This window comes from Lonchura striata, chromosome Z, assembly GCF_046129695.1.
Source record: "Lonchura striata isolate bLonStr1 chromosome Z, bLonStr1.mat, whole genome shotgun sequence".
Lineage (NCBI taxonomy): Eukaryota > Metazoa > Chordata > Aves > Passeriformes > Estrildidae > Lonchura > Lonchura striata.
In genome coordinates this window covers 352,918-379,062 of record NC_134642.1, presented here as the reverse complement: position 1 = coordinate 379,062, position 26,145 = coordinate 352,918, and the positions used below count along the sequence as shown (strand labels likewise).

Sequence of the window (26,145 nt, the reverse complement as noted above, 5' to 3'; positions counted from 1 at the left end):
AAAACCGAAGATCAGACATTAAGGCAGTAACCCTAACCTGGCTGTCTATGCAATGACACTTACTGGCAGCACATTGCAAGTGCCCGGAGTGATCTGTGCTAGGAGAACAAATCCCTGAGCAAACCCACACATCCATGTGGCGCCTTGACAAGGACTCTTAGTACACAGCCTTTCAACTTTTCTAAATGCAAACAGGAACCTGCAAACAATGTACATTTCCACACATACCCCACTGCTACAGCTACCTGCTGGTTTGGTAGTCACATTGGCACAAGAGCAGGCTATTCCTTGAATTGGCATCATAGGGACATAAATCCCAAACTCTGTTTGTAGAAATACCCAGAACAACCAGCCTGCTTAGACGTTATAGGCCAATTTCTGTTTAAAGCAATTATTTTGTGCTCTGGCTTGATATTTGTCATTCATGTGATGAAAGAACAGTGAAAGCAGGCTTGCTTCAATTTCCTGCTCATATCAAGTTTTCCCTTCAAGCAGGTGTGCAGTAGCAGGGTGGCAATGCTGAATTCACATAAAATCCAAGCAAGATACACCAAAAGGTTTCCACTGGCTGAATCCAAAGAAATGTAGAATCATTTCTCTCTTCCTGTAACACAAGCCTTGTTTCCTTAGCATTCCCAACTCTTAGGATTTTAGATACCCGAGATGTTTTTGTACATTGCTAGGAGCTCTCTGCCTCATCAGTCACCTTGGAAAAGGTGTGACATGGTAGCACTGGAAAAGTACTGTAGCAGTTTCGAGTAAATATGACCTCCTGGAGGATGCCAGACTAACGGCTCTGAAAAAAAGTGACTACATTTATTCCAGTATTGGTGAAGAGCAGAAGGAAAAGCTTTCTTGCCATGTAATCCAATGAAGCCATTTAAAGACACCTCTGTTCATCCTCCTTTTCCTTCTCCGTGTATCTGCTGTAATGATGTTTCCAGCTCATGTCCTGCCCTGGCCTGGGTCCCTCAGCCCCCGGCCTGGCCGTGCCCAGCAGGCAGGCAGTACCGTGCCACAGGTACTGCAGGCCGACCGGGGGAGAGAGCTGGAGCTGGACTAGAGCCTGCTGGTGAAACAGCAGCGGCTGCGTGGCCGGCTGCAGTCTGCCTCTCCTTGAAGAGCACTAGGCAACCAGGGATACCTTAGCTCCCTTTGGGCAAACCTGCCACCAACACCTCTTCCACAGTCACCTGGGTGCTGGAAAGTAGGGAACAAAGTTGGTTAACAGCAAGGACACAACATTAGATGTGTGACAAACAGTTTGAGTCCATGTACACCAAGGAGCCCAGACAAACAGCACATGGGGCAACCAGACCAGCCTTTCTGATCACACTGCTTTCCTTTTCAACTCCAAGGAATATATTTAACAGGACAAAAACAGAGCAGTAGGGATTAATCTTTTCCTCATCCATTTTATTACAGTAACATGAAAATACCCTTCAGAGTTCAGCCTCTCCTCTTAAATATGCATTTGCCTAATGTTTCCTGTTGCACTCTTTCAACACTTCTCTCATTTTTGCTTTTTAGAAGACCAGATGTCTCTCTCTCCCCTCTTTTGGAGGTTGCAAATTATTTTAAAAGCATGGTAATTTCTCCAGCTGAAAATAGCTTTGGCAACATGTTTTTAATGCAGACTAAGGAAAAACCTTTACTAAAACCATTATACTAGGCAGTTATTGTTGTCTCAGTTTGGCTGCACTCTGACATTGAGGGGAAAAGAGCTGTCAAGATTTCTCCATATGAAAATTACATTGGATTTCCATGCACTGCCAGATGCAACCACAGAAATGAAAGTAAAATAACATTCCAGGAGAAAACTGCAATAAATGATGGGTTTCCACCCAAGACAAAGAGATACTATCTTTTTTAATCTGGAAAGAAAATAGAAAGTATTAAGATTTTTTTTTAAATTCAATTATTGAATTTAGACAGAAACTGGAAAGAGAACTTTTAGTATGATAACCTCTCAGCTCATCAGGAAAACTTGTGGCAGAAGATGCACAGTGAAATTCACGGAGGAAAGAGGAATGGGAGAGACCATGGTAATTTACCATCGGCTTTTGACTAGTAACCTGAAAATTAACTCTCTTCCTGATAAACTGGGAGTTGAACACTTGCTGGCAGAAGACACAAAAACATTTAAACATGCCAGGGTGCTGTGGCTGCTTGTCCCAACTCTCACTCTGAAAACCAATGATATTCCTTGCTGAATCACAACAGCAGACACCTGAAACACAGCCACACTGAAGGAATTCACCCACCAGGTTTGAGCAGGTCATGGCAGGAAATGTGCCTGATTTGGCTCTCTAATCTGCTGCAAACAGATTTTCCATTTTGTAGTGATCAGAGCCATGGGGAATTTTTATGGTAGCCCTTGAGGCAAATGAAACACAGGTTCATGCTCAGCAGGGTCTGCTCAGCTCCTACCTGGGCTCAGTGCCTGGGAGCTGAGATTAAGGGAGAACAAAGCTGGGAGCAGCATGAGAACAGCAACCTGACAACTGTGCTTGGGTGTGATTGAGGAGAAATATTGAACTGATGTAAACCTGCAACAGTCAGATTAACAAGGAAGCAACAGGCAGATGGAGCTGCTTCACCAAAACCCTTTGATAGCAGGAACACACTGGGATTTGTCAAAAAAGCAATCCATTCCAAATAATAGTTAACAAAAGAAAGGCTGGCTAAAGCATCAAAATGGCTAAAACAATCACCCAACTTTTCTGTAAGGCAAATATATAATAAAACAAATTCAAGTCAATTTTCTGAAGAGATTCTTCATTTAAAATTCATACTTTGTCATAATCCCATAATGGTTGTGAAAAGCCTGTTCACTATTCATAGTGAAAATATTGTCTGAAATTCCAGTTCTAAACATAAAATCTGGCTGCTCAAAATTATTTTCCTTGAAATGACATCACTCCAAATTGAAACTTATTTTTATACATTGTTAAATATGTTCAATATTTGATAATTTATTTCAGTTGAGATCAAAACAGTTTTGAATTACACTTTAACATGGAAGGAAAAAAATTTAAAATATTTTATATTTTGTGGGTAGTTTTGGTGACAAAGCCACTTCTAGTGATTTCAGAGGGACCTGTGGGGTTATTCCTAATGTCAGAAAAAAATTAACTGACAAAAATATATAAACTTGATTAAAAGGTGGCCATTACATTTTCTCTCTTGCATCACATTTTTCCAACTTTATTAAATTATTAGCAAAACAAAAATCTTCTTGTGAAAAATTACCAGATATTGGCTTTTGCATTTATGTATTAGCCCATGCTTGTTGTTAGTGATTATAACTATTTTGAAATAGTATCAATTATAACTCTTTTCAGCTGCATGTTAGTATAATATAATCTATCACCTTAAGCATGCACTGTATTGCTCATAGAAATAGTAGTGCAATGAATATAATAGCTATGTATCACTTATGGAAATAATAGTGTGTTGAATGTACTGTGTTATAGACCTTAGCAAAACATAAGATGGGAAAAAAAGGCTTTTGTGTAACCAAAAACAGTGTAAGGCCATCCAACCTGTCCAAGTGCTAAGATAACCATGGCACAAACCAGAGCACCGGAGCACAATTAGAGAATACCGTGTTAAATTTAAGGAGGACATACTAAACCCTTATCAGAGGATGTGAAACAGCAGGATGGAGACACAAGAAAATATATTGACCTGACACCCAGGATGTCATGCAGATAAGCCGGAGTATGAAGAAGTCAGACAAAGAAGTTCCCAAAACATCAGAAAGTTCAAAAGAACACTTGAATTATGCATGAAACACAATAATATGCATGTATCTTATTGATATAACAGTATAAAGATAACATTGTCTGTATGCCCTCCCCCCCCACCCTCATGGAAATACTGTCCTTTTTTTATCCTATTACTATAATTATTATTATTTTTAGACTTCTAAAAACTCTAAGCAGTGAATTCTGTTTTTCACATTCATTTGTAAGCAATTTTATATTCACAGAAATTATTTATACGGGAAGCTTATGCATTTTAGCAATCCAGAAGTGAATTTGTGCCTTTCTGTGAGGTTCATGTCCTCTAGAGTCAATGGAAAAATCCCCTTTATGACATCCCTGAAGCATTTTTCCTTTGCTTAAGATCTATTCATGGAGTAATCTCTGTTTTGTGTGCAGGCCCTTTTCAGTAGTGCTCCTTCCTATCTTTCAGCAGCACTCACTGGTCCCTGACCTTGCTGGAGCTGTCCGCCCACCCAGGAACCACCTCCCGTTATCTGTGCAGCCCCAGCTCTGGGCTCAGGGGCCCGTCCCACGCATTTCCGTGGCACAGTGAGCACCTGGTCAATGCCCACCCCTCGATGGAGCCAAGCTGTGACCCCCACAAAGCTCCCAGCCAGAGCAGGTCCTGCCAAGGACCTGCATCACACCCACCCAGCCAGAGTAGTGGGAAGAGAGAGGCTGAGTGAGCCCACACGGGGGATATCAGCAGAACACCAGGGGAATGACACTGATCATGCACAGTGGTTCACACTGGGGAATAGCCTTTCATCAACCAATACTTTGGGCTCTCTATACCGAGCTGACAGCAGTTCTGGGATAGCTGAAGCAAGAGAGAGCGCAAATGGAACACCTTGAGCAGCATACTTGTCAAAGAGTGCACAGTGTCAGAAACCAAACTACAGAAACACTGTATTATCTAAACCAGTTACCACACTATCTATTGGATTAATAAGGTCTAGGTAAGAAAAACATCAGTGAAGTTGTGGCTGTTCAAAAAGTAGATGTCTGGAAAATATGCCCTTGCCGAAAATTCTGTGATATATTGAGGTTCTTCAACTGCCAGTATCCAAGGCTTTTTGACAACATTTTGATTAGTGCAGTACCCGCTGTAAACAGCCCCACAGTATAAAAACACCTCATCCATAATTTATCAGCTAAATGGACTAATAAATTACTGGCTCTGCACATGTCAAACAAACACCTTAATATAGAGTAATTAAAATAAGCAATCACAGCACAACTCTTAACACTGATCTGTCTTAATCTATTTTTAACACCTGTCAAGCATCTGACCCTGTCAGACTGAGCAATTCATGAAGATTGGGAATCACCTATTACTACCAAGTGACCAGACCTTTTCCTCAAGAATGGAGGAACCTTTTATCTAATGCATATTAGGCCGTGCTATAAATATTTAGAATTTAGAATTAATAAATGTGTCTTTCAGGATACCTGGTATCACTTACACACTCTTTAGAGAAGGAAGCTTGCTTTTGTACAATTTTTGCAATTTTGTCTTAATGAGACTTGGTGGAAATAGTAGCAGAGAGTAATTTCAGAAACAGTGAGCAGATTTATAAATGCAACATGCTTAGAAACACCCAAATCTATTGGGATAAACAAAAATGGCTCTTCTTTAGCAGAAGGAAATACCAAATCCCATTTCCTGGTCAACAGCAGTATAAATCAATCCATTGTAGTGCACTGATAATAAAAGTAACTTGCTCTTTTTCCTTTATTAGTCTTTTATGATACACATTCTATTTGCCCAGGAGAAAAAAAGCAGACAAATAATTTTCAAAGTCCAAACACCCCGACCCCTCACTTACCCTTGAGCTCTTTGTGGATGTTCTGGGATAGGCTGGTCCTGGGCTGGGCCTCCCCACTGGAGACAAAGGAGGCTGAATTTGTGCGCGTTGTTAGGAGCTGCAAGCCAGCCGACAGCTTCACCGGTGTTTTGGAGTGCGATCTCAGGATAGGGAGTCTGATCACTGAACAGTTTGACTTTTAAGAGAGACGATTTCATTACATGCAGCAGATGGCCCTTCCTGGGAAAACCTCTGCCAGACAGGGAGTTGGCAGTGAGGAGAGGGCACATCCTACTTCCATAGAAGTCCATAGGAATTTCCTAATGGCCTTGAGACAGAGGAAGTGTTGGCCTTAGTTTTTCATAACAGAGCACTGGCTTGTTTTTTGAAGCATGTGCCTAACTGCTCTTCTAGGCAAGTTGGGAATTTCTTACTTGCTGGACGTTAGGCACACAAAAGTTCTGCTGAGCATGAGAAAATCCACAGTGCCTAACAAGCAGGCTGAGGAAATCAAAGGTGGACAGTGGACTTCTCATAATCTCTACACAGAAATTCACCTTATCATCTTCATCCCTCAAAGGCAAATGAGCAAATCCTGAAGTAAGAAAGTATTTCCACTCTTGGTACCCAAGGAGACAAGTCTCACACATGGCAAACTGGAATGAATTGCACAAACTGCCCTGAGTTTAAGGGATCTGGAAGAGGCCGAAAAAACAACTTTTGTGCCAAGTTTTTTCTTAAGCATTTTGAAGGACACACAGCTAAAACTGGTTACAAGATCCTACTGTGCTAAATACTTCTTGCTCCCAGTGTTATCTAGACAGATAGGAAACTGTGGTCTTCAGCAGTAAATATAGCACTTCCAACCACCCTTATTCAGAAATAGCAATAAGAATATCTATGTTTTATAGACGAGCCTAATAGGCAAAGAAATGAGAGGCAGCCACATTCAAATCAGAACAGTTTCGGTTGGAAGGGACCTTTAAGGGTCATATAGCCCTACACCAACATGGGCAAAAACACCTTCCACCAGACTAAGTTGCTCCAAGCCCCGTCCAACCTGATCTTGAACACTTCTAGGGATGGGGCATCTACCACTTCTCTGAGCTACCCAAATGCTTGATCACTGATTAAAAATGTTTGTAAAATTACTTTCTTAGGCACCTTCAGTCCACTTTGAGCAAGTCGCAATACCAGAGAGGTGAGAATTCGCTTCAGATCATCTGTTTGCAGTGATAACGATCACTCAGGGGAACATCTCGGGAGGCTCTTCCTGAGCAGTTCCTCCTCTCCCTCGCTGAGGACGCAAGGTGCCTTTACGCTGCACGCTTCGACAGTGGCAGCAGGCTGAGAAAAGCTGTGTAAAGGAAGAGAGTCCATGGTCGTACTGCTCGCGGTCAGATAAAGACGTTTCTCCTCAAGGCGAGAGAGAAACAGCTCTCGGGTCTTGTGGGCTTTGTCTGGTTTACGCCCCAGCCCCGGTTGTAAAGCCACGTTCGGCCTCCTCAGCACCACCCGGGAACGCTGCAGGAGGTCTCGCGCTCGCACAATACGCCCATTTCAACAGGGGTACGACCGCGCCTGATCTGTTTCCTCACGGTGCCCGAGGAGGACTACGGGATGTCCCGGGGGCGCGGTGCCCTCAGAGCTGGGCCCCCTCAGAGCTGGGCCCCCTCAGGGCTGGGCCCCCTCAGGGCTGGGCCCCCTCAGGGCTGCGTCCCCTCAGGGCGCGGAGCCCTCAGGGCTGGGCCCCCTCAGGGCGCGGAGCCCTCAGGGCGCGGAGCCCTCAGGGCTGGGCCCCCTCAGGGCTGCGTCCCCTCAGGGCTGGGCCCCCTCAGGGCTGCGTCCCCTCAGGGCGCGGAGCCCTCAGGGCTGGGCCCCCTCAGGGCGCGGAGCCCTCAGGGCGCGGAGCCCTCAGGGCTGGGCCCCCTCAGGGCTGCGTCCCCTCAGGGCGCGGAGCCCTCAGGGCTGGGCCCCCTCAGGGCTGCGTCCCCTCAGGGCGCGGAGCCCCTCAACGGGGCTGTGCCCCCTCAGGGCGCGGTGCGCGCGCTCCCCTCAGCCGTACCCGACCCAGCCGCCCCGTCCCGCGCGGCTCTTCCTTCCGTGCGGTAGCACCGCCCCGGCGGGCAGCCATGGAGTGCGGCGCGGCGGGGCCGCTGCCCCTCAGCCGCCTGGCCGGGCCGCTGCTCCGTAGGCTCAGCGAGCTGCTGGACCGCGCGGCGCCCGGCAAGGGCTGGCGGGAGCTGGCGCAGCGAGCGGGGAGCCGCGGCGCGGTGCGGCTGAGGTGAGCGCGGGCAGCGGCGGGGCGCGGGCAGCGGCGGCGGGGCGCGGCCCAGCGGTGCGTGTTTATCTCTCTAATCCCGTAAAACACTGAGAGTCCGTCCACTTCATAAGTGAAAGTATCACCACATACTGAAGATATCTCGTCCCCAGGTTTGCGTAGCTCTGTGATTTAAGGAAGGAAACGTTGATTAATCTTTTTAGTGGAAATATGTAACTTTGTATTCTCTTTAGGCAGTTGTCATTATTTCTTTTTTGTGTTGATTGAATGCCTGTGACTGAAAGTGCGTGACAACGACACCAAAGTTGAAACTACAAGTTCAGACACAGGTGACTACGCTGTACAGTCGGTGTGTTAGGCTGGACTCCAGCAGTCACTTGTTTACAACAACTTTAAAATCAGTCTTCCTGTACTTTGAAGTTAAGAGTCTGACTCGCTCTCTACGGCTTCTGAGTCAGGCTCATAGAAATGAAAGATGCTGTACTACTTTTTCTGCTGACACTTTAAAAGTGAAAAATAGGAGGTTTCTTAATACATTTGCTGAAACTTGTGAGGTATATGCATCTCTTATACCATCCAGCTCACTAATACCACTTTCTGTCTGCGGAGGTGTCACTGAATAACCTCTGTACTCCTGAAACTTGAAGGAAATGCTGCAAATATGTCCAAATCAGCTGGGAATTTCCCATCTCTATTTTTATTTATCTACAAGTGATTGTTTACCCGGGTCCTTTCTGAGAAAAAGGTATTGAGAAGGTCTATGCCATGTCTTTCTCACATTATTCCATAGCCCTCTCGACTTGGAGCAGTGTTCCCTCCAGGTGCTGGAGCCAGAAGGCAGTCCTAGCTGGAGTCTCCTGAAGCTGCTGGGGGATCGGGGCTGCACTGTCGTGGAGCTGGCGGAGTCCTTGCAGGCCCTGGAGCACACAGAGGCTCTCCGGTGTCTGAGCCACTCAGGTCAGTTCTGGGCTGTGCTTTCACTGCGGCCCTGGATTTTACACTGGGAACACTCAAGGTAGCACTCTACAGTAGCGAAAAGCAACTTTAGTGCTTGAATTCTAGCTAGTTGGGATCCAGATGATTACCAAGGTTATTGGCTGATCTGATTCTGAGGTTAAATGTAAGCCAAACCTTCGTGCAGTGTTGTTGAAGACTTGGACTTGGCTCCATGGGTGTGCTGGGCGTTGTCATTCTGTCTGCTGACTGGGGTTTGGTCTCAGCATGTGCCTCTGGGAGATGCTTATGGACCAGAGATGGACAGACAGGTAGTGCTGCCAGCACTGGAGTCTGGAGGTGTCAGTAACTTATCCCAGGTGAAGGGGAAGGGTCCAGTTAGGGCAGATTATTAATAAGATTATGAATACTGAATCTGCATGGTTTCAAAGTCCAGTAACCATAGATGTCACTTTGCCATATTCAAAGGTAACACTTATGCTCTGCATTTTCCAAGGAAAATGGAAGAAATATTTATGTGTCTTTGTAATCTATCATAAAATTGAGCTGGAAGGTTTTTCTTTTTGAACTATTAAATTCCATGGTACGTGCAGGAAGTGACTGTGTAGTGCTGAATAAACCACAGGAAAGGAACTGAAACTGGAAAGAAATTATGGATCAGATTTCTTAGAACTTGTTTGGAATGCTTCTGATGAGTGCAAAATGCTTATCTTCCAGTGGATTTTTCTCATCTATGTTCTTAAGAGCTGTTTGTGATGCAAATTGGGGGAAATTAAAAAAAAAAAAGTGGAAGTTTTGGAAAGAGCAAGCCTTCTTAATTTTTCTGTCCTTTAAATTGAAATAGCATAATTACTTTTCTGCTGGTTAATGTTAGAGGACTGTGATGCTCAAAAACAACACAGTTTAACTGCAGAAAGTGGAAGAGGAAGTGTTAAACAAGGAGTTGAGGTACTGATCTCCAGTGCTAGGTGTAGAAGGAAGTGATTTTGGAGTAAGGAAGGCAGGGAATTTCAAAGTGCTGCAGCTTTTTTGGAGTAGCTGCTGGTGTGTTCTACTCTTTCAGAGTAATCATGTGAGTGGAGGCAGCTGATGGAACACACTGCTCTGCCAGGCAAGGTTATGTGATTTCCAAACGCCGTGTGCTCTCCGTTTCAGGCTGTTGTCTCTGTAGGTTCTGGTCTAGTTGGACTATCCAGAGCAAAGAATGTTTCAAATCATGATTTTTAAATGTTCCGTTCTCCTTCTTCTGATGACTTTGGCTATACCAGTGGACCTGGTTTTGGGACCATGCTGTAACAAGATCTGGAATACCTTAGGTTAAGAAAATAATTGCATCATATTGGAGTGGTGTCAGTTAAGATTTGAAATAGAAAGTTTTACCTTGCAGAAAACCCCAGCCCTATGTTCTGCATGAATCAGAGGCATAAGAGTGTATAAGGAATAGCAGGAAAATGTGCTCTGTTGGACTTAAACTCTGACTGCTTTGACTCCCTCAGGCTGGGCCTTAATCTGAACAGCTCAAAAAAAAAAATCGTTGGGAGTGAACAAACATTTAAAACTGAGAATATCTTTCCAAAAAGGGATCTGTGATACCATGAGACATATTATTTCCTTTAAAATTAAAATATCTGAATGATATACTTTAAACCTTTTATGAGCTCCATCGAGTACTTATCGATTTGAGCATGGATTTTGTGTAGTGGAAGACAATTTTGAATGTCTTAAAGTAATATAACTAATTGGAACTGTGCGTATACACAGTACAAACAAATTATTTTCAAGTATATTTAATGACAGAAAGGTTCTGTGCTCCAAGGGCAATTTAAATGCAAATATAAATTATGGACTTGTATTTCTTCATAACTTTTCTATGTGTAAATTCTGTCTTAAAGGTGTAAAGATTGTTGTACAGCCAGACTCTCAAGCAGTGCTCTCTGGTCAGGTTGTCAAGTTGTGCTGCTGGGCAATAGGACACCCATTTGTGCAATACCAGTGGTTCAAGCAGGAAAAAGAGGTAAGAGTTCATAGAGAATGCAGGGTTTTTAAATAGTGAAAATAACACATAATGATTTTGGATCGTCCTTTTTTTTTTTTTTAAGACTCTTATTCACAATGAGAGAAGATTGCTGTATATACTCATAATGCTCAGAAAGTTTAAGAAAAGCTGGATGATCCTATGAACATGCTAAAACAAAACTGTGATTCCTTATGTTCACACCACTTCATTCCTGGGGGCTGTGAATGTGCAATGGGGCAGAAAGGAAGCTGTAAGTTCAGTTGTCTCAGGCTACAGTAAGTGAAGGAGTTGAGGATGGTGTTAAGGACTTGGAAATAAATATAATAATGCTTGATCCTGGTTAAGATTAAACCAATTGAAATGGAAGTATTTTTGGTTCATCTGTGATGCAGGTTCCCCATGGTAATTCTCCAGAACTGGTTTTGAGTCCGGTGAGTGTAAAGGATTCTGGCTTTTACATCTGCCGAGCGAACAGTGAATCTTCTTTCACGTTCAGTCGGTGGGCACGCCTTGAAGTTTGTGAGCTTCAGGATATGCCTCATGGTGAGTGGCAAAAACACCTTCTGAAAGTGCCTTCCTGCTTCCTCAAGGCACTTGGGTCCCTGTTGCTGTGCTTAGGTTGTCTCACACTTCCTTTTCTTGTTACTTCCTTTTCGTTTTTAAGGGCTCTTAATGGGTTTGCCTGAAAACAAGTTGTGCATTTGTAATCAGCCTCAGCCACAAAACCTGACAGTGGGGGATGCTTTGGTACTAGAATGTGGAGCTGTTGGAAACCCAGTTCCTCATTACCAATGGTTCAGAAATGGATTTCCTTTGGCAAATGGGAGCAAAAATGTCTACACAGTAAGTTACTGCAATGGGCCACACTTGGGAGCTAACGTTAACCACCTTGAGCTTACCACAGAAAGTTCCTTTGAAGAAAAGAATTTCTCCAGAACCGCTGCTAGTTTTTTTTACTCTTTCTTGCCTGTGGGGCTTAGATGTAAGGCTTAAATACCTGATGCAGGTATTTTTTGGAGTTCTGTTGGGATGATTGTGATGATGCTTGCATAGGTAACTTGCGTGGATGTGGGACATCAAGGAACATATTGGTGTCATGTATTCAATGACCGGGAGGACGAAGACAGCAAGAAAGTAGAAGTCATTATAGGTAAAGAGTTCTTCTATTTCATACAGGTCAGCTCTTTTGTCCATTTCTTCTACATCACTAAAATATATTTTTGAAGCTTTCAGTATTAAGACAAGCTCATGCCTTCTATATTTTTAGTTTATCCATTTGTTAAAACACCTGTGCTTGCATCTGGCAAATGGAATTTTGGAGTTTTGGGTTTTTATGATAACCAGTACAGAAGTACTGTCCCTTTTCATCCCTGCCGGCATGTATGTGGCTTGTTAGCAGATTGCTAGCTGATATATGCTTTTTGACAACTAAAAACTTTAAAACACTTTAACCCTTGCTGGAGACATGAACTCTGTTACATGGAGTCCTTCAGCAATCAGGAGAGGTGAGCTTGTTCATTTCAAGTAGAATGAAGGAACACGTTTCATGTTCATGCATGTGTATTTGCAGGGAACTGAAGAGGAGCAGATCTGTTTGTATAGCTTCCAGATCTGACAATACTACCATGTAACTTCCTAACGTAAGAGACACCCTAGTTTAGTACTCCTGAGTTTCAGGAATCATTACTGTAGAGTGTTATGGCCAATGCAAATTTGCACTGCTGTAAAGTGAGCCACATTGCAGAGCAGCTTGACAGTGCCCTTTATCTTCCACTTTGTGTGCTAACTCTCAGAACTGAGAGCTCATCTTCCAATTTTTTTCCCTCCTTAAAACACAAGGAAGGAGGGCTGTGGCAGTGGAGTGCACAGAAGGTAATGTAAACCTCTAATTGTGAATCAGTTTTAACAATTGGTGATGGGAGTGACAGGTTGTTGAGTGTGTTGCTGAAAGGCATTTGTGAGTTAAGAGCTTGGGGTTAAAACATTGATGGATGATGCAACAGTCCTTCTGCATGTGCTTCTCTCTTCTTTGCCTGGACACATGATCTAGATCACACGGCTACTTCCTTCTTTTGTGGTATTCAAATGATCTGGAAATTTCTCTGGTGGGGCTCAGGAGGCAACATGCTAGAAAAAAGATCTGGAGATATTCAGGAACCTGGATGATCTTAGAGAGCTGGCTAGAGCTACTTGCAATGTCAGCTCCATGTCTGCAGAAGTCTTATTAGCACCGTCCTCAGGATGTTTTCTGTTCTCCTTTGCACTGTTGCAGCAGGGAGGAAGAAGTGTATTGTGACCCTTAATGTTGGTACCATCCCTCCCTCGACTGCTGAGCATTTCGGAAGCTGCAATATCCGCAGCACGTGGGGTTGGGTTCAGTGGTGCGAGGCTGCTCCGAGAGAGCACTGGTGCTTCAAGGATGTTAGGTTTTTTTCCCCTGCTTTCCAGTGTTCTCAGAAGAAAGAGGTGAAACCCGTGGTAGCTTAGGATGTTTGAAGATTGTATCTGAAGTCTTTCTGAATACACGTGGCTTCCTAAAATCAGATTTTTTGCTCAGGATGTTGCTTTTTCAGCAGCCCCTCAAACGTCTGTTCTTCAGTGGGATGATTCTGATACTTTTTCCTTTTTCCTTCAACCTACTTGCATGCCTGTGGGATTGAGGTGTCATAACTGTCCCCCACTTAGTTTTTACATCTACTGTACTGCAATGCTGCGTCTAGCACAGCTTAATGTATTGCTATAGGATTTTCTCTTCTCTGTGGAATAAACACAAAAGGTTTGATTTGCAGAAATGCAAAGTCAAAAGTATTTTAGAAACGTAGTTTGTTTTCTTTGTTCAGCTTTGTTTAATAATGGCATGGCACTTATGTTTTTACTAATAAAATGGGGTTTCTGCTTCTTGTTTAAACTATTATTTTATTGGTGTTTTCCTTCACAGAAGATTTAAGTGATCTTCAGGAATCAGGTGAGTGATAAGTTTTGAAAAACTTTAACTTGGCATCTTCATTTTATGTTACAAGTAATTGAAGGCTCGCTGGGTTGCAATATAAACTTTACAGTATTTGGATGTACCTGTAACTGAGAACTGAATAGGAGCTGGTATCACCTTAAGAGCAGCACAGCTTTCTAGTTCCAAGAGATTTCACTTGAAGCATATAGAGAATCATAGGGGTGCTGTTAGTAAAATAGCCCAAGGCTGCACATACACTTACACAGATACAAAGGGAATTCTCTTTCTTCTCTGTGGTTTCTTGAGACTCGGTTTTAGGACATTGCTGCTTTCTCAGATAATTAAGGTGAAAAAGATGTGAGGTGTCTGCCTCTCACTCATGATATGTTGAGTGGCATAGTTCAGTCATGTTGGAGTCAGCCAGTGTGATTTGAAGACTGTTAGGTGGTTGTTATAGAAATGTTGGTTTACAGTCTTGCTCCAGAGGGAATTATCCCTGATATAGTTTTCCCAAAACCTCAACTCCCAAAGATATTATCCTGGGTTAGATATCAAATTCGTTTATGTTTGCCCAGTCTCAGTTTCAGCCACTGAAAGGCTTTTCTGTCATACTGTGTCATGTTATCCAGGTGAACCACTTTGGCATGCTGCTTACTGTTTCTCTTGGCACAGCAGTGGCTCTGCCACCCCTCTGTGAAGTACAGAATAAAATAATTTTCACATTCAGATGGGAATCCCTGCTAAGCATCCCCCACCTTGCATGTCTGCTTTTTGTTTGGAGAGGATGAACTGGTCAGATGTCACTGAAAATGCCAGTGTGCAGTTTGTGAGATTCAGCATCTATTCTTTCTTAATCTATAGAATAAGTTATTCACATCCTGTCAGGTTGTTTGTGGAAAGAGAGTGAAGGAAACAATCTAAACAAAAACAACAATATCAACATAACACCCCCAAACCCCACCAAAACTAAGAGAGGGCTTTTTCTTGCATTAAACTAGGAAAGTGTTAGGGAAAGCAGTGCTACTAGACTATGGCTGTGGGGAGGATGCAGTTCATTTTCTGGAGTCGCTGACACGCTGCTCTTTTCTTCTATTTCAAACAGACCCACAAGAAGAGTCAAGTCACAGACCTGTGGGTAAGTAGTTTTGTACTGAAATGACTATGTATTTGACATCTAGGATGCAGATTTTGCTGCTCCTGAGTATTGCTGCTACTGACACTGCCAGTGCAAGACCCATGGGGCAAATAGAGAGCTCCAGGGAGGGAGATCTGTGGATATTTGTGTAGTCCTTTTAGAATGCTTGTTTGCCCTTTCAGGTGTAAACTGTGCCAAGGGCACCAGTATTTTTAGTGACCCTGTGAAACGTTTGCAGCTTCTCATCTGTTTCAGTTTACTGCTTCAGATCCCTGTGGCCAGACCTTAGCCAGTGTGTTACTCCATTCCTTTGCACACTTGGAGGCAGCGGTGTTGGGATGATGTGATAGAAAGGATTGCTATCCTGTCTGCTAAGGAAATGCTGTCCTTGCAGCTATCCCCGTTCCATCATGTGGATCCTTTGATGCTGAGCTGAAGCTCATAAAGAGATGGATAGCACATGTGATATGAAGACTAGTTGCTGGGTTTTTAAATCACATACTTAAATTTGCACTGTAGACTTGAGTAGTCAGGCATGTTGTCCTGTTGATACTACACCAGATGGAAAGGCTGCTGGCCCCTGCCAGAATTTAATGGCTCTTTCAAGTTCATTAGTGTGAGGAGGAGTGTTGTAAGTGCTCCTCTCTCATGCAGGTGAGTTTTTTTCTTCAGGCGGAAAAGAGAGTTGAGCTGGGTTGTTGATGTGGGATGACTTGTAAAATCAGATAAAATATTGTGCCTGAAGTGAGATTGATACCCTTTTCACTTTGGAAAACTTTCAATCTAAAGGTGTTGAATCTATGGAATATATAAATGTGACATGTTTTTTTTTCCCTCTGTGTGTCTTGGCAGCCACAGACAAGGTGGCTCTGTTAATAGGAAACATGAGCTACTGGAATCATCCCCAGCTCAAGGCTCCAATAGTAGATGTCTATGAATTGACCAGTTTACTAAGGCAGCTGGATTTCAAAGTTGTATCTTTGCTGGATCTTACCGAGTCTGAGATGCGCAATGCAGTGGATGAATTTTTGCTTCTCCTGGACAAAGGAGTTTATGGTAAGAACACGTAAATCCCTTCTGAAGTAGGCCAGTTTTGTATGTATCAAGTAGCAAACATCTGGTATTTGCCTCTGCCAAGCAACATTCATGGTAGTAAATATGATGTATGTAGAATGAGAAGAATAAGTTAAAGGTACCCACCAGCATATCCTCTGACTTCGGTTAAAATGTTTTAGTTCCTTTACTTTTAGAACAGATCAAATGTTTGAACTTCATTCTTTAGCCACACCTAAAACTGCAGTGCAGACTTTTATTTTGTTTGATAGTATTGATAGTACTTTGCTTGCCTCGATTTGATTTTGGGGCACAAAGCACAGTACAGAAGTGGAGAAGAGCATGATGGAATTGATGCATGGATCAAAAACCTTGCATGGAAAAGGCCAAGAGTGATCTGGTTTGGAGCGTAAGAAAAGTTCTTACGTTTTCTGCTGACTGCCACTATTCTGTCATTTTACTAAGATTGTATAGAAAACTCCAGAAATTATTTAGGACAGAGAGCAAAATGTTTTCCCAGGTCCCTATTTAGTGGATTGCAGAATTCCATTCTGTAGTAAAAATCGATTTGAGAAAACATTATTTGATCCCTTTTTGGAACACAAGGTCAGCTTATTTCTTAGCGTGGCTTTTTTTACGGGTGTGTTACCTGATGCTCTCTCTGTGCAGAACTGCCTGCCCTGACATTTGGGCATTTATATCTGAGCCAAAATCTGCCTGACACGAAGCTTGGTCTGGCAGGAACATGAGGCTTTTGAGAGCAGTTTGCTTTTATTATTCCCTGGGAAATAGATGGGCTTACCTGTTTAAGTGAGCTTTGAGAGTTTTGCACCTTCTCAATTTTTCTCCCTAACTGTGGACATGAATGTAGGAAGTAAAGTACTGAAAGGCTTTGATTAATTTCTCAGCAGCACTATATGAAAGTTCTTACATGGCATATTTTTGCAGTTGTACTTTTCCAGCCAGTTGATACAAAAGGTAACCAGAACAGTTTTTCAGTGGTGTTTGGCAATAACTACTCCCATTTAAATGATTACTTTGTTCTTTCTGCATAGTGGCTATGAATGGCTTAAAGCCTATAAAAGATGCTGCCAGTGCACAAATAGGTAACGATTTATAGCCTTTTCTAGTGGACATAGCTTCAAATAGAAGAGGCACAATGACTACTGCTGTTTAGTCCCTGCTCTATAAACCTGATGCTTACTAGGTTGTGTAATTCTGGCTTACTGCCAGGAAAGTGACATTTCAGATGCTGGTCCTTAAGAGCAGGAGTAGTAAACAAAGTGATGATGGTTGTCTCCTCTGCCATCTTAAGTCTGCGCTGTTCTAAATGTAGGTTGCAATTAACATTGTATTCCACACAGGGTAAAAAAGCACAGACCCATGTGTTGGAAAGACTAAAAATATTTAGGCTGCTTTCTTTTTAAATGAGAGGGAGGGGGGAAGGGAGGCAGATATTAGTTAAATGCTGACGTCTCTGAGGAACTTGAGCCTACTTAAAATTGTTGTATGCGAGTCTCCGTCGAGGCCCTCCAAATATGTTTACTCCACTTACCCCAGGTATGTGCAGATTTATTTCTGATGTTGAGCTCAACGTATTAACTGTTGCAGGTACTTGGCACATAGCACAGTCATCTGCCAAGGATAGAAAAGGAATGTCGTCAGTCAGTCCAATTACTTACAGAGTATATGCTCAGATACATAGAATATCAAATATAACCCTGATTTAGGTTCAGATCTGAGCTCTGGAAATCACATTAAGGCTTTCTTTTTAGCCTAGGGCCTGACACAAGATTATGCAGTTGCACTTCATATCATTTTTAGCTCTCTTGAAGCTCACCAGGCTCAGGTAGCCCTCATATTTTCATTTCTTGTAGCTGTGTGTAGTGAAAAGGTGAAAACACCTAGCATGTCCACCTCCACGAGCTAGTATGTTAGGGTGAGCCTTATTTTGGGTTTTATCTGAATCTGCCAGTGTTGCAGTGACTTAAATTTTTCGGTAAGTTTTGGTAAGAATAACAAGATAAGAACACAATATCTCTGGCCAGCATAAATTGTCAGATTTCTGTTAGCTTTTATTCAACTGAGCACTATATTCTAATTGCAGATCTGACCTGCAGGCAGCTTTGACTAGATAAATAAAAATTCTTTTTAGAAGATGGAATTTGCATCATTAAGGAAAACCAGCACTGGGAATAGGCAATAGGAAAATCCAATTAAATCATACAAGCCTCTGGTAACTGCATTTTATGGCAGTAGAGATTATTGATTCTAAGATCCATCTAATTCTCATGCAAATTTTAATTACTTTCATACTGGACATTTTTATTCATATAAGGAAAATCTTAGGTCTTAGCTTGCAGTTCCCTTTCTCAAGGTTGAGAAAAACTTTCTTTAATTCCCTGATCAGGTTGGTTTCTCTACAAAAATATTGCATGTTTTACTGAAGATTCTAAATCTTAAAATGTTGTAGACTGTTGTGTAGTGACACATGAGGGACATGATAGCAGGATAGTAATTTCTGGCTAGGTAAGCATGCAAAGAGTTTGTTTAGTAGACCCAGAAGAGTCATGAGTCTGTAACTAGGAGATATAGCTGCAATCAACAGAACATGAGCTGTTGGTAGTTGGTAACGGGCGTGTGCTCTGTAGTCCTACCAAACTCTTCAGCATTTTCTTTTCTGTTCATAAGCCGCAGACTTACTGCTGCTCAGAGCTTCGTAATTGCACATGCGGAGAAGATGTTTTACAGTTGGCACATTTCCTCGTTCCTATCTGTGAGTTACACATCACATACAACAGGCTGTCTCTGTTAGAGGTCATAGCTACTTAGAGCATTTTGAGAGTATTTAACTTGGTGTGTTTATGCGAGTATCTAACTGATTCTATTGCATGTGTGATTTTTGTGCTTCCTTTAATTTATTGTGTTAGTGTATTGCGGAGTTGATGTTAATGTAGCTTGGAGCAGCTTCAGTGAGCTCCCTGGCCCACAATCAGCACTGTGCATGATGGTTTTGACCCACTAAAATGGACAGAAGTATCTGATGCACTGCTCACTATCACACCTGTTTTAAACTCAGGTTTGTTATACTATGCTGGCCATGGCTATGAAAACTATGGGAACAGTTTCATGGTTCCTGTTGATGCCCCGAATCCCTACCGCTCAGCAAACTGCCTGTGTGTGCAGAACATCCTGCGGCTGATGCAGGAGAAGCAGACGGGACTCAACGTGTTCCTGCTGGATATGTGTCGCAAAAGGTATCTCCTACATTCCCGGGTGGTGAGAGCTGACCTCGGCTCTTTGGGATCTCAACAGAAAGCTGGGCCTCCTGCAGATGAGGAGTCTTTAGGCTGAGAATTCACTGTACTGCAAAGTTCATGGTTCTGAGAATTCACAGCCTGACCCTGAGTGCTTTTAGCATCAGTAGGATTCACCCACAGACTTCTGCCCATGGCCTTGGATAGAGATGCGAACCTCATGGTGCCTCCTGATTTCAATGACATTTATTTATTTTCTTGCTGTTGTTTTTTAAAAGTTATAAAGAGACTGATCAGATAAAAGTAAAATTTGGCATCTTAAAGAAAAAACAGGACCCTTTCCCCTGGGATCATTAACTGTCTTCTTCATTACAGGGAGGAAGGAGAAGCCCTGTGATGAAAGGCATGCTAACTTAGCAGAAGGGCTCAAGGGAAATCCTTGTTTTAGAACTCCTGAGAGCCATGGATTTTGCTTCTATACTGAGGATGTTTTATCTTTATGTAAAGGTTAAAAACCAACTGTTTATGGGATTTTTCTACACAAAGTACTGTGTTCTTTCCATGTTGAGAAACTACTATGATCAATTAAACTTGCACTTGAAATCAGCTCTTCAGTCAGCACTTCTGGCAGTTGGTCTCTGAGGAATGTTTCATAACAGAAAGTTGTTGGTGCTTTAGTATCTGTGGAGCCTCTGAACTTCTCTGCTAATGCAATGCCCATGATCCAGTTCAGCTGACCGAATACAAAAGCCATCGATGTAAGCCTTGTACTAACAGCACCATGTTTGGTGGGGAAAAGAAAATTTTTTTTAAAACCATGCCATTTTTGAAATGACCTAAAATGGATGGATATCAGAGTTGTGTTTTGCAGAGATTGCAGCTAAACTCTACTGGTTACTACAGCATGCCCTTCTCTGGGTAATGCCTGATGCTTCTGTCTTTAAACTGCCCTCAGGCGGAGTGTTGATGGTGCTGACTTTTGTATTTGAGAATCAGGATTCATTACAGACTTGTAGGAGTGAAACAAATACTGGTTCTAAACTCTCTCTTTTGTGTTTTGATTTTGTTGCCATTACGAGTTCTCAAATTACTATTTTACTTTCTTGTGTTTTCCATTTATTACAGAAATGAATATGATGACACAGTTCTTATGTTGGATGCTCTGAAGGTTACGGCCAATATTGTTTTTGGATATGCAACGTAAGGAAGTTATTCTTCTGTGCCACAGAAATGACTGAGATTGTGTAGCTGATCTTTTTCAGAGCTGTGCTGTGGGCCTCTAACCTTGGTCACTTTTCAAGTGCAAAAACTGCTGAATAGAAGTAGTCAGGAGCTTTACTAAAGTTGTTGATAATAAATTTAAGCTTCTCAAATGAGCAGTTTGATGAACAGGTCTAGTTTGTGATGTCATTTTAAGAGACACTTCCATCAGCTGCTTGCAAGGGAAGAGCAGGTTTGCCTTGGACACAACCTGGTTTTCAAATTGTAGGGTTTCTTTCCCCATTCCCAGCGTAAATTTACTCTTAATCTTGCAGGTTTTTCAGTGTTTTTTCCTTGTCCAATGCTGATGATCTCACAGGTGCCAAGGAGCAGAAGCTTATGAAATTCAGCAGCTGGGGTTGGCCAATGGCATCTTCATGAAGTTCCTGAAGGACCATTTGTTAGAAGACAAGAAGGTCACTGTTCTGCTTGATAAAGTTGCAGAAGGTGAGCTCCAGCTTACTGCACTAACAGTCATCACGGTCTGCATTACTGAAAACAACTTCGCTTCCATGTCTTTCCTCTCATGGTGAATGTGTTACGCTAATTAAATCTCTTTCTTGTGTTTTGGTTTTTCAAATAGCAGGTGTTTCAAATAGCAGGTGCTACTGGGCAGCATATTAACAACATTCCTGATGCTCAGCTTCTTTAGTAGTGTTCAGTTTTATACTTTTCTGAGTATCTCTCTGCATGGAGCTTTGAATTGTCCATCCACAAAACTGCTCTTCTGTCCCGTGGTGCCAGCTGCTTGTGGTAGTCCAGTCATTTGCATGTTCATTTAAACAATTAACATAATCCTACTTGCCTCAGAGTGCTATAGCAATTATAACGATTTGTTCTCTAAGTGCAGTAAAAAAGGGCAGTGCACTGTGTTCATTTGCCTGGTTCACTGATTGTGTTTTTGATGTTTTTGTTGGGAGAAGCACTAAAGTGAGATGAGTGGAGGGAAAGCATAATGCTTCTGGGCAAACACCTGCTCCAAGCACAGAACAGTGTCAGGCTGGTGTGTGTAGGTGCATCAGCCCAGCTCTGCTCTGGGTTCATCAGCCTGGGGCAGCTACAGGTCACAGAGCTTTGTTTGTGTTATGTTCAAGAGTGCAGGGAAAGATTGATTGACTTGTCAGGTAGCATGACAAGCAGTGGTGTGAGTATTCCCAGGTGTTGGGTGTCAGGGTGTACACAGGTTCTGTGCAGACAGTGCCAGAGGAATGTTCCCATTAAGTGTTCCACGGAAACAGCCCCCATGGAAAAGGCTGCAGCCTGCTGGCTCTGTGGTTTTTGCTGTGCCTGTGCCACAAGAGTGCAGTACTAGCTCATGGTCAGCTTTGTGGCCACTACATCCCCAAGCAGGTCCTTCCTCGAAGAGGTCCTTCCCTGCAGAGCTGCGTCCCAATCAGTCAGGTCCTTTGTGGACCTCTGCAAGGGATTATTCCTGCTTGGGAGCAGAACTTGGTGTTCCCTGTTACTGGACTTCATGACACTCCTCTCTTTCAGTTACACAGCCCATCCAGGGCCCTCTAAAGAGCAGTACAGTCTTGTGGAGTATCAGCCACTCCTCTCAGTTTTTAATCATCTGCAAACTTTCCAAGTTTTGTTCTCTGTCCTTACACATGGGTCATTAGTGATGCTGTTAAATAATCAATATCAGGCCCTTGTATCTAAACCTGGAATACTCTGCTTGCCCCCAGTTCTTTAGAATAATCTCCCCTAATGGAATTACATTCTTGAAATTAGCCACTCTAATTAGGACCTTACCCCGTCAGAGCTGTGATGCTGCTTGGACTGGCTCTGAGGAACAGGGGACGATGGTGGCCAGGGTTCTACATAACTGCTTTGGCCTTAAGGGAAGGAAAAGCTGAGCAAGGAGTACTTGTAAAACTGCAGCTCTTAATGGATGTGCTGGCTCTGGCATAACCACAGTAACCACACATTGCAGGAAGGTACTTAATTGAGTTGGAATTGCAGCAGCATTGATTTTGAAAGAACCTCTCTGCATCTTGTTTTTAGACATGGGCAAGTGTCCCCTTACCAAAGGCAAGCAAGCCCTGGAGATCCGCAGCAGCTTGTCAGAGAAAAGGGCATTAACTGATCCTGTTCAACAAAGCACATCTTCTGCAGAGTCCCTGGCACGGAACCTGCAGTGGGCCAAAGCTCATGGTACAGTACAGTCTGCTTTTAGATGATGCTGCTGCCATGATGGGAGAAGGGAGGGCATGTACTATTGAATGGAAATGGAAGAAATTCAAGGCTATAGCTACATTTTCATTACTATGTTCAGTTGGGAGTTTTTTGGGTTGGTGTTTACCCCTACGTGAGATAGTAATGAACAAGGTGCCATGAAGAATTCATGTATATTCAGTATACTTAAGACCACTCAGACACTGGAGGGGAGACTTACGGGTTGTGTGTCTTCTGTCACAGTCTCCCAGTACTGCATGTCTAGTAGTGACATTTGTAAGACGTCATTGATCTCATTCTAAAGTCATCACCTAAAATAGGCAGGTAAACTGTATGGTAAATGTGCATGATGAAAAGAAGTTTTCAATGCAGACAACTAAGAAAAATAAAATAAGACTGAGATGAGTTCCAGGCTTGCTAGCCTTTTAAGAAGGCCAGTGGGGTTTAAGACCTGTTTTTACCTTTTTCGCCTAAATCTGTTGGAGTACATCTTCAGATTTCTTTTGACAGTTGGGGCAGAGGGTCAGGGATGGCATTCTAAGACCACTCGTCGTACAGGAAGACTCTCTTAGAGATGCCCATGTTTATTTGTGATCCCAAGCACTTAATTCTTGTTTGTTAAATGATTGAAAAAGAAAAATGCATATGCTAAATTTATATTTAGACTGTAACAATGTGTTATTTATTGGCAGAGCTTCCAGAAAGTATGTCCCTTGAATTCCAGTGTGGTGTTCAGATTCAGTTGGGGTTTGCAGCCGAGTTCTCCAATGTCATGATAATCTATACCCGGATAGTTAAGAGGCCCCCTGAAATCACAGCTTGCAGAGCCTACATCACAGACTTACCACTCGTAAGTGCTTCCTGCTGCTGTCTCATGATCTTGCTCCACTGAAGTTGAAAATTTTCTGCTCCACCCATAGCAAGTTGCATCTTGTATAATAAAATGGGTCTAAAATGCTGCAAGTTCTCAAACTGAAAGAAATACTATTTTATGATCTACAAATTCTGTATCATCAATTAAGTTCTCTTTTTTTTCTTGCAATAGGCCTTGGATGTAGATCCTAAAGAGGCCAATAAAGGAACTCCTGAGGAAACTGGAAGCTATTTAGTCTCAAAGGACCTTCCCAAACACTGCCTCTACACCAGGCTGAGTTCACTGCAAAAACTAAGGGTTAGTATTTACTGTTCATTACAAGTATGCCCAGATAATTGACACTACTTATGTTGCTTTGACGTTCTGTTGAGGCAGCTGTGTATGGTTAGTGTAGTAAGTTTTTTGGAGGGAAAGAATGGATAATAACCCAGTTCAGTGACTTTCATTTCAGCTGAAAAGTAAAAGGCAGTAAAATACATATGCAGTCCCGAAACCAGTGTGCAAGGCCCTTTGTATTTTCCAGGCTCATGCTGAACTTGGCCAAGATGGTTATTTTTGTGCAGATCACCTATTGCATGCTCTGAGGGTGTTCCTATACTTCTCAGGAAGAACATGACCTGAAGCAGAGCCGCCTCTTACAAAGTCATTAGTAGGAGATTAAAGTGCTGTGTATCAGCCTGTGCTCCTGAGCATACAGTTTTTGAAAGGTTCTCTTCAGCAGACTGGGCACTGCTCAGTGTCTCTGTATCTTTGTGTCATGAACATCTGTGCCAGACACAGCCTGGCATCTCTTCTTCAGTGCTTTTGGCAGTTGAGGTAACACAAGTGCTTCTGGAAATACAGACTGTTCAGTGAACAAGTAGTGACCAAAAGAGGACCTCAGGAAGCAAGGCCTGCCCATTGTGTGTCTCTAGCTCCTAAAAAGGTCACTCTTCTTCTCCAGAAGACTGCAGCTTCTCTAAGGGTTTCCTGTAGTGTTTGTTTGAAGAGGAAGTGTAACTTTTCCTCTCCCCCTCTTTCTGCTTTTACAGGAACATTTAATCTTCACTGTTTGCTTGCACTATGAGTATTCAGGAATGGAAGATACAATGGATGAAAGAAAGGAGATTAATATTGGGAAGCCCCTTATTGCTAAATTAGGGCTTCACCCTGGATTCAAAACCAAGAACTGTCTCCAGACATGTTGCATGCCTGGTTATCCTTTTCTTAATCCAGTAGAATCAAGTCCAGAGGCAGCTGAATACTACATCCCTAGTCATTGCCAACCCAATTCCTCTCCAGGTGTTTACCATCTGAACTGTGTTTGCTCAAACAGCATCACACACCCAGAGGCGTGTTCCTGCAATGGAACTTCCAGGATGTTGGCTTCAGGACACAAAGTACAGCATTACTCACCCACTGTGGAAAAGCGTAATGTGCCAATAGAGACCACTGAGGATACTGTTGAACTGGAATTCTTTCTCTCTGACAGCCTTAGCTTCTCTGAACAGCAGTAGCTGGGATGTGCTTGGAGTAGACCAGAATGGCATCCTTGAACAGAGGGGCTTCCACTGCCTCTCCATCTTCTGGAGTTTGGAGACTTCTGGACAAGGCCCTGGAGAGTCTAGAGTAGGTGCTGGGAATGAGGTTGTGATGAACATTTTTCATATCCTAAGAGACAAAACTGGACCAATAGATTTAGGAATGAAAAATGCATTCTTTCTGTTTTTGGTTTTTTTTTTTTTCACCTACTATTTGTTGTTTGGTACAGAGAAAAATCTGAACTGCTCAAAGTTTCCTATTCTGTTCTTTGGCCATGGTGTGTTAGGATCAGTCACTGATGTTCCAGTGCCTTGCATGTAGCCAAAAAGCAGCTCTGACTGCATTCTCCTCTCTGATTGCCAGATGTCCAGTGTCTGGCAGTATCTGAGAGGATAAGATCTGTGCAAGGAACCCAACACCTGACGAGCCAGCAAATTGACATCACTTTTGTTTTTAAGAGAACTACAGATAATCAGAGGGAGCAAAGTCACGGAATCATACTGTGGTGGATTGTTGCTATTTTGATTTTTTTTTTTTCCTTTTACATAACACTCTTAAGATTTTTGCTGATCTGATACCCAAAATAAATAACTGCCCTTTCTCAAGTAATTTTGTTTACAGTTATTTTCCTTTTAGACTAATTAGTTACAGTATTTTCTTACTGCTATAGCCTTGATGCTAGACAATAGTTACAATACAATTAATGTATAGTTAATAATAGGCCTGTCTTGAGAATGGTATTAATAATGTTTTTCATTATACAAGTTATCCTGAGTCACTGGTGACAACAGCTTCTCAAGCTGGCAGATGGTGTCTCTGTAAGAAAACATGTTTTCTTGCCTTGCCCATCAGTTCATTCCCAGACTGAGCAAAGAGAACTCGGTGGTAGTAGCATCTGTTGATGGAATAGTTCCTGTTAGACTCCATCTGCCTGCCAGCTCTAGGATGTTCAAACTGTGGTGTGTATATATAAGGTACAAAAAGTATTATTAGAATTCTGATGTGTCACAAACTAGAGTGGGTTTAGTTATGTAAGACTGACATTTTTGGACAGCTCTAAGAAGTAATAAAAAATCTCATGAGTAGA

The 26,145-nt window shown here is 42.6% G+C and overlaps 2 protein-coding genes across 4 annotated transcripts in view; one reads left to right on the top strand and one right to left on the bottom strand.

Moving 5' to 3' along the window:
- Positions 1-7,794, bottom strand: part of ALPK2 (alpha kinase 2) — a 26,394-nt gene extending 18,600 nt beyond the window's left edge. The window contains exons 1-2 of one of the 3 annotated variants that reach the window (XM_021545345.3): positions 7,644-7,794; positions 5,600-6,935 (exon numbers count right to left, since the gene is read on the bottom strand). The gene's annotated coding sequence lies outside the window, so the exon portion shown is untranslated. Of the gene's footprint in view, positions 1-5,599; positions 7,034-7,643 lie in introns of those variants that run through there. The other 2 variants (XM_021545346.2, XM_077790061.1) reach the window with 2 other exon arrangements.
- On the top strand, positions 7,659-26,145 carry MALT1 (MALT1 paracaspase). Its single transcript, XM_021545347.3, has 16 exons — positions 7,659-7,862; positions 8,650-8,816; positions 10,706-10,827; positions 11,223-11,373; positions 11,495-11,673; positions 11,884-11,980; positions 13,769-13,795; positions 14,883-14,915; positions 15,768-15,971; positions 19,048-19,225; positions 20,351-20,425; positions 20,805-20,932; positions 22,493-22,642; positions 23,356-23,513; positions 23,709-23,834; positions 24,569-26,145. Exons 1-16 carry the CDS (start codon positions 7,711-7,713, stop codon positions 25,031-25,033), a joined length of 2,412 nt encoding a protein of 803 aa, XP_021401022.2. The 5' UTR covers positions 7,659-7,710; the 3' UTR covers positions 25,034-26,145.

What these genes read in the sequence shown, in the direction of transcription:
- MALT1 (XM_021545347.3), top strand. Translation starts at nt 7,711, where the DNA reads ATGGAGTGCGGCGCGGCGGGGCCGCTGCCCCTCAGCCGCCTGGCCGGG. An exon ending in GGAGCAAAAATGTCTACACA is followed by an intron (nt 11,674 to 11,883) that starts GTAAGTTACTGC and finishes ATGCTTGCATAG; the next exon opens with GTAACTTGCGTGGATGTGGG. An exon ending in CCTGGACAAAGGAGTTTATG is followed by an intron (nt 15,972 to 19,047) that starts GTAAGAACACGT and finishes TTTTAAACTCAG; the next exon opens with GTTTGTTATACTATGCTGGC.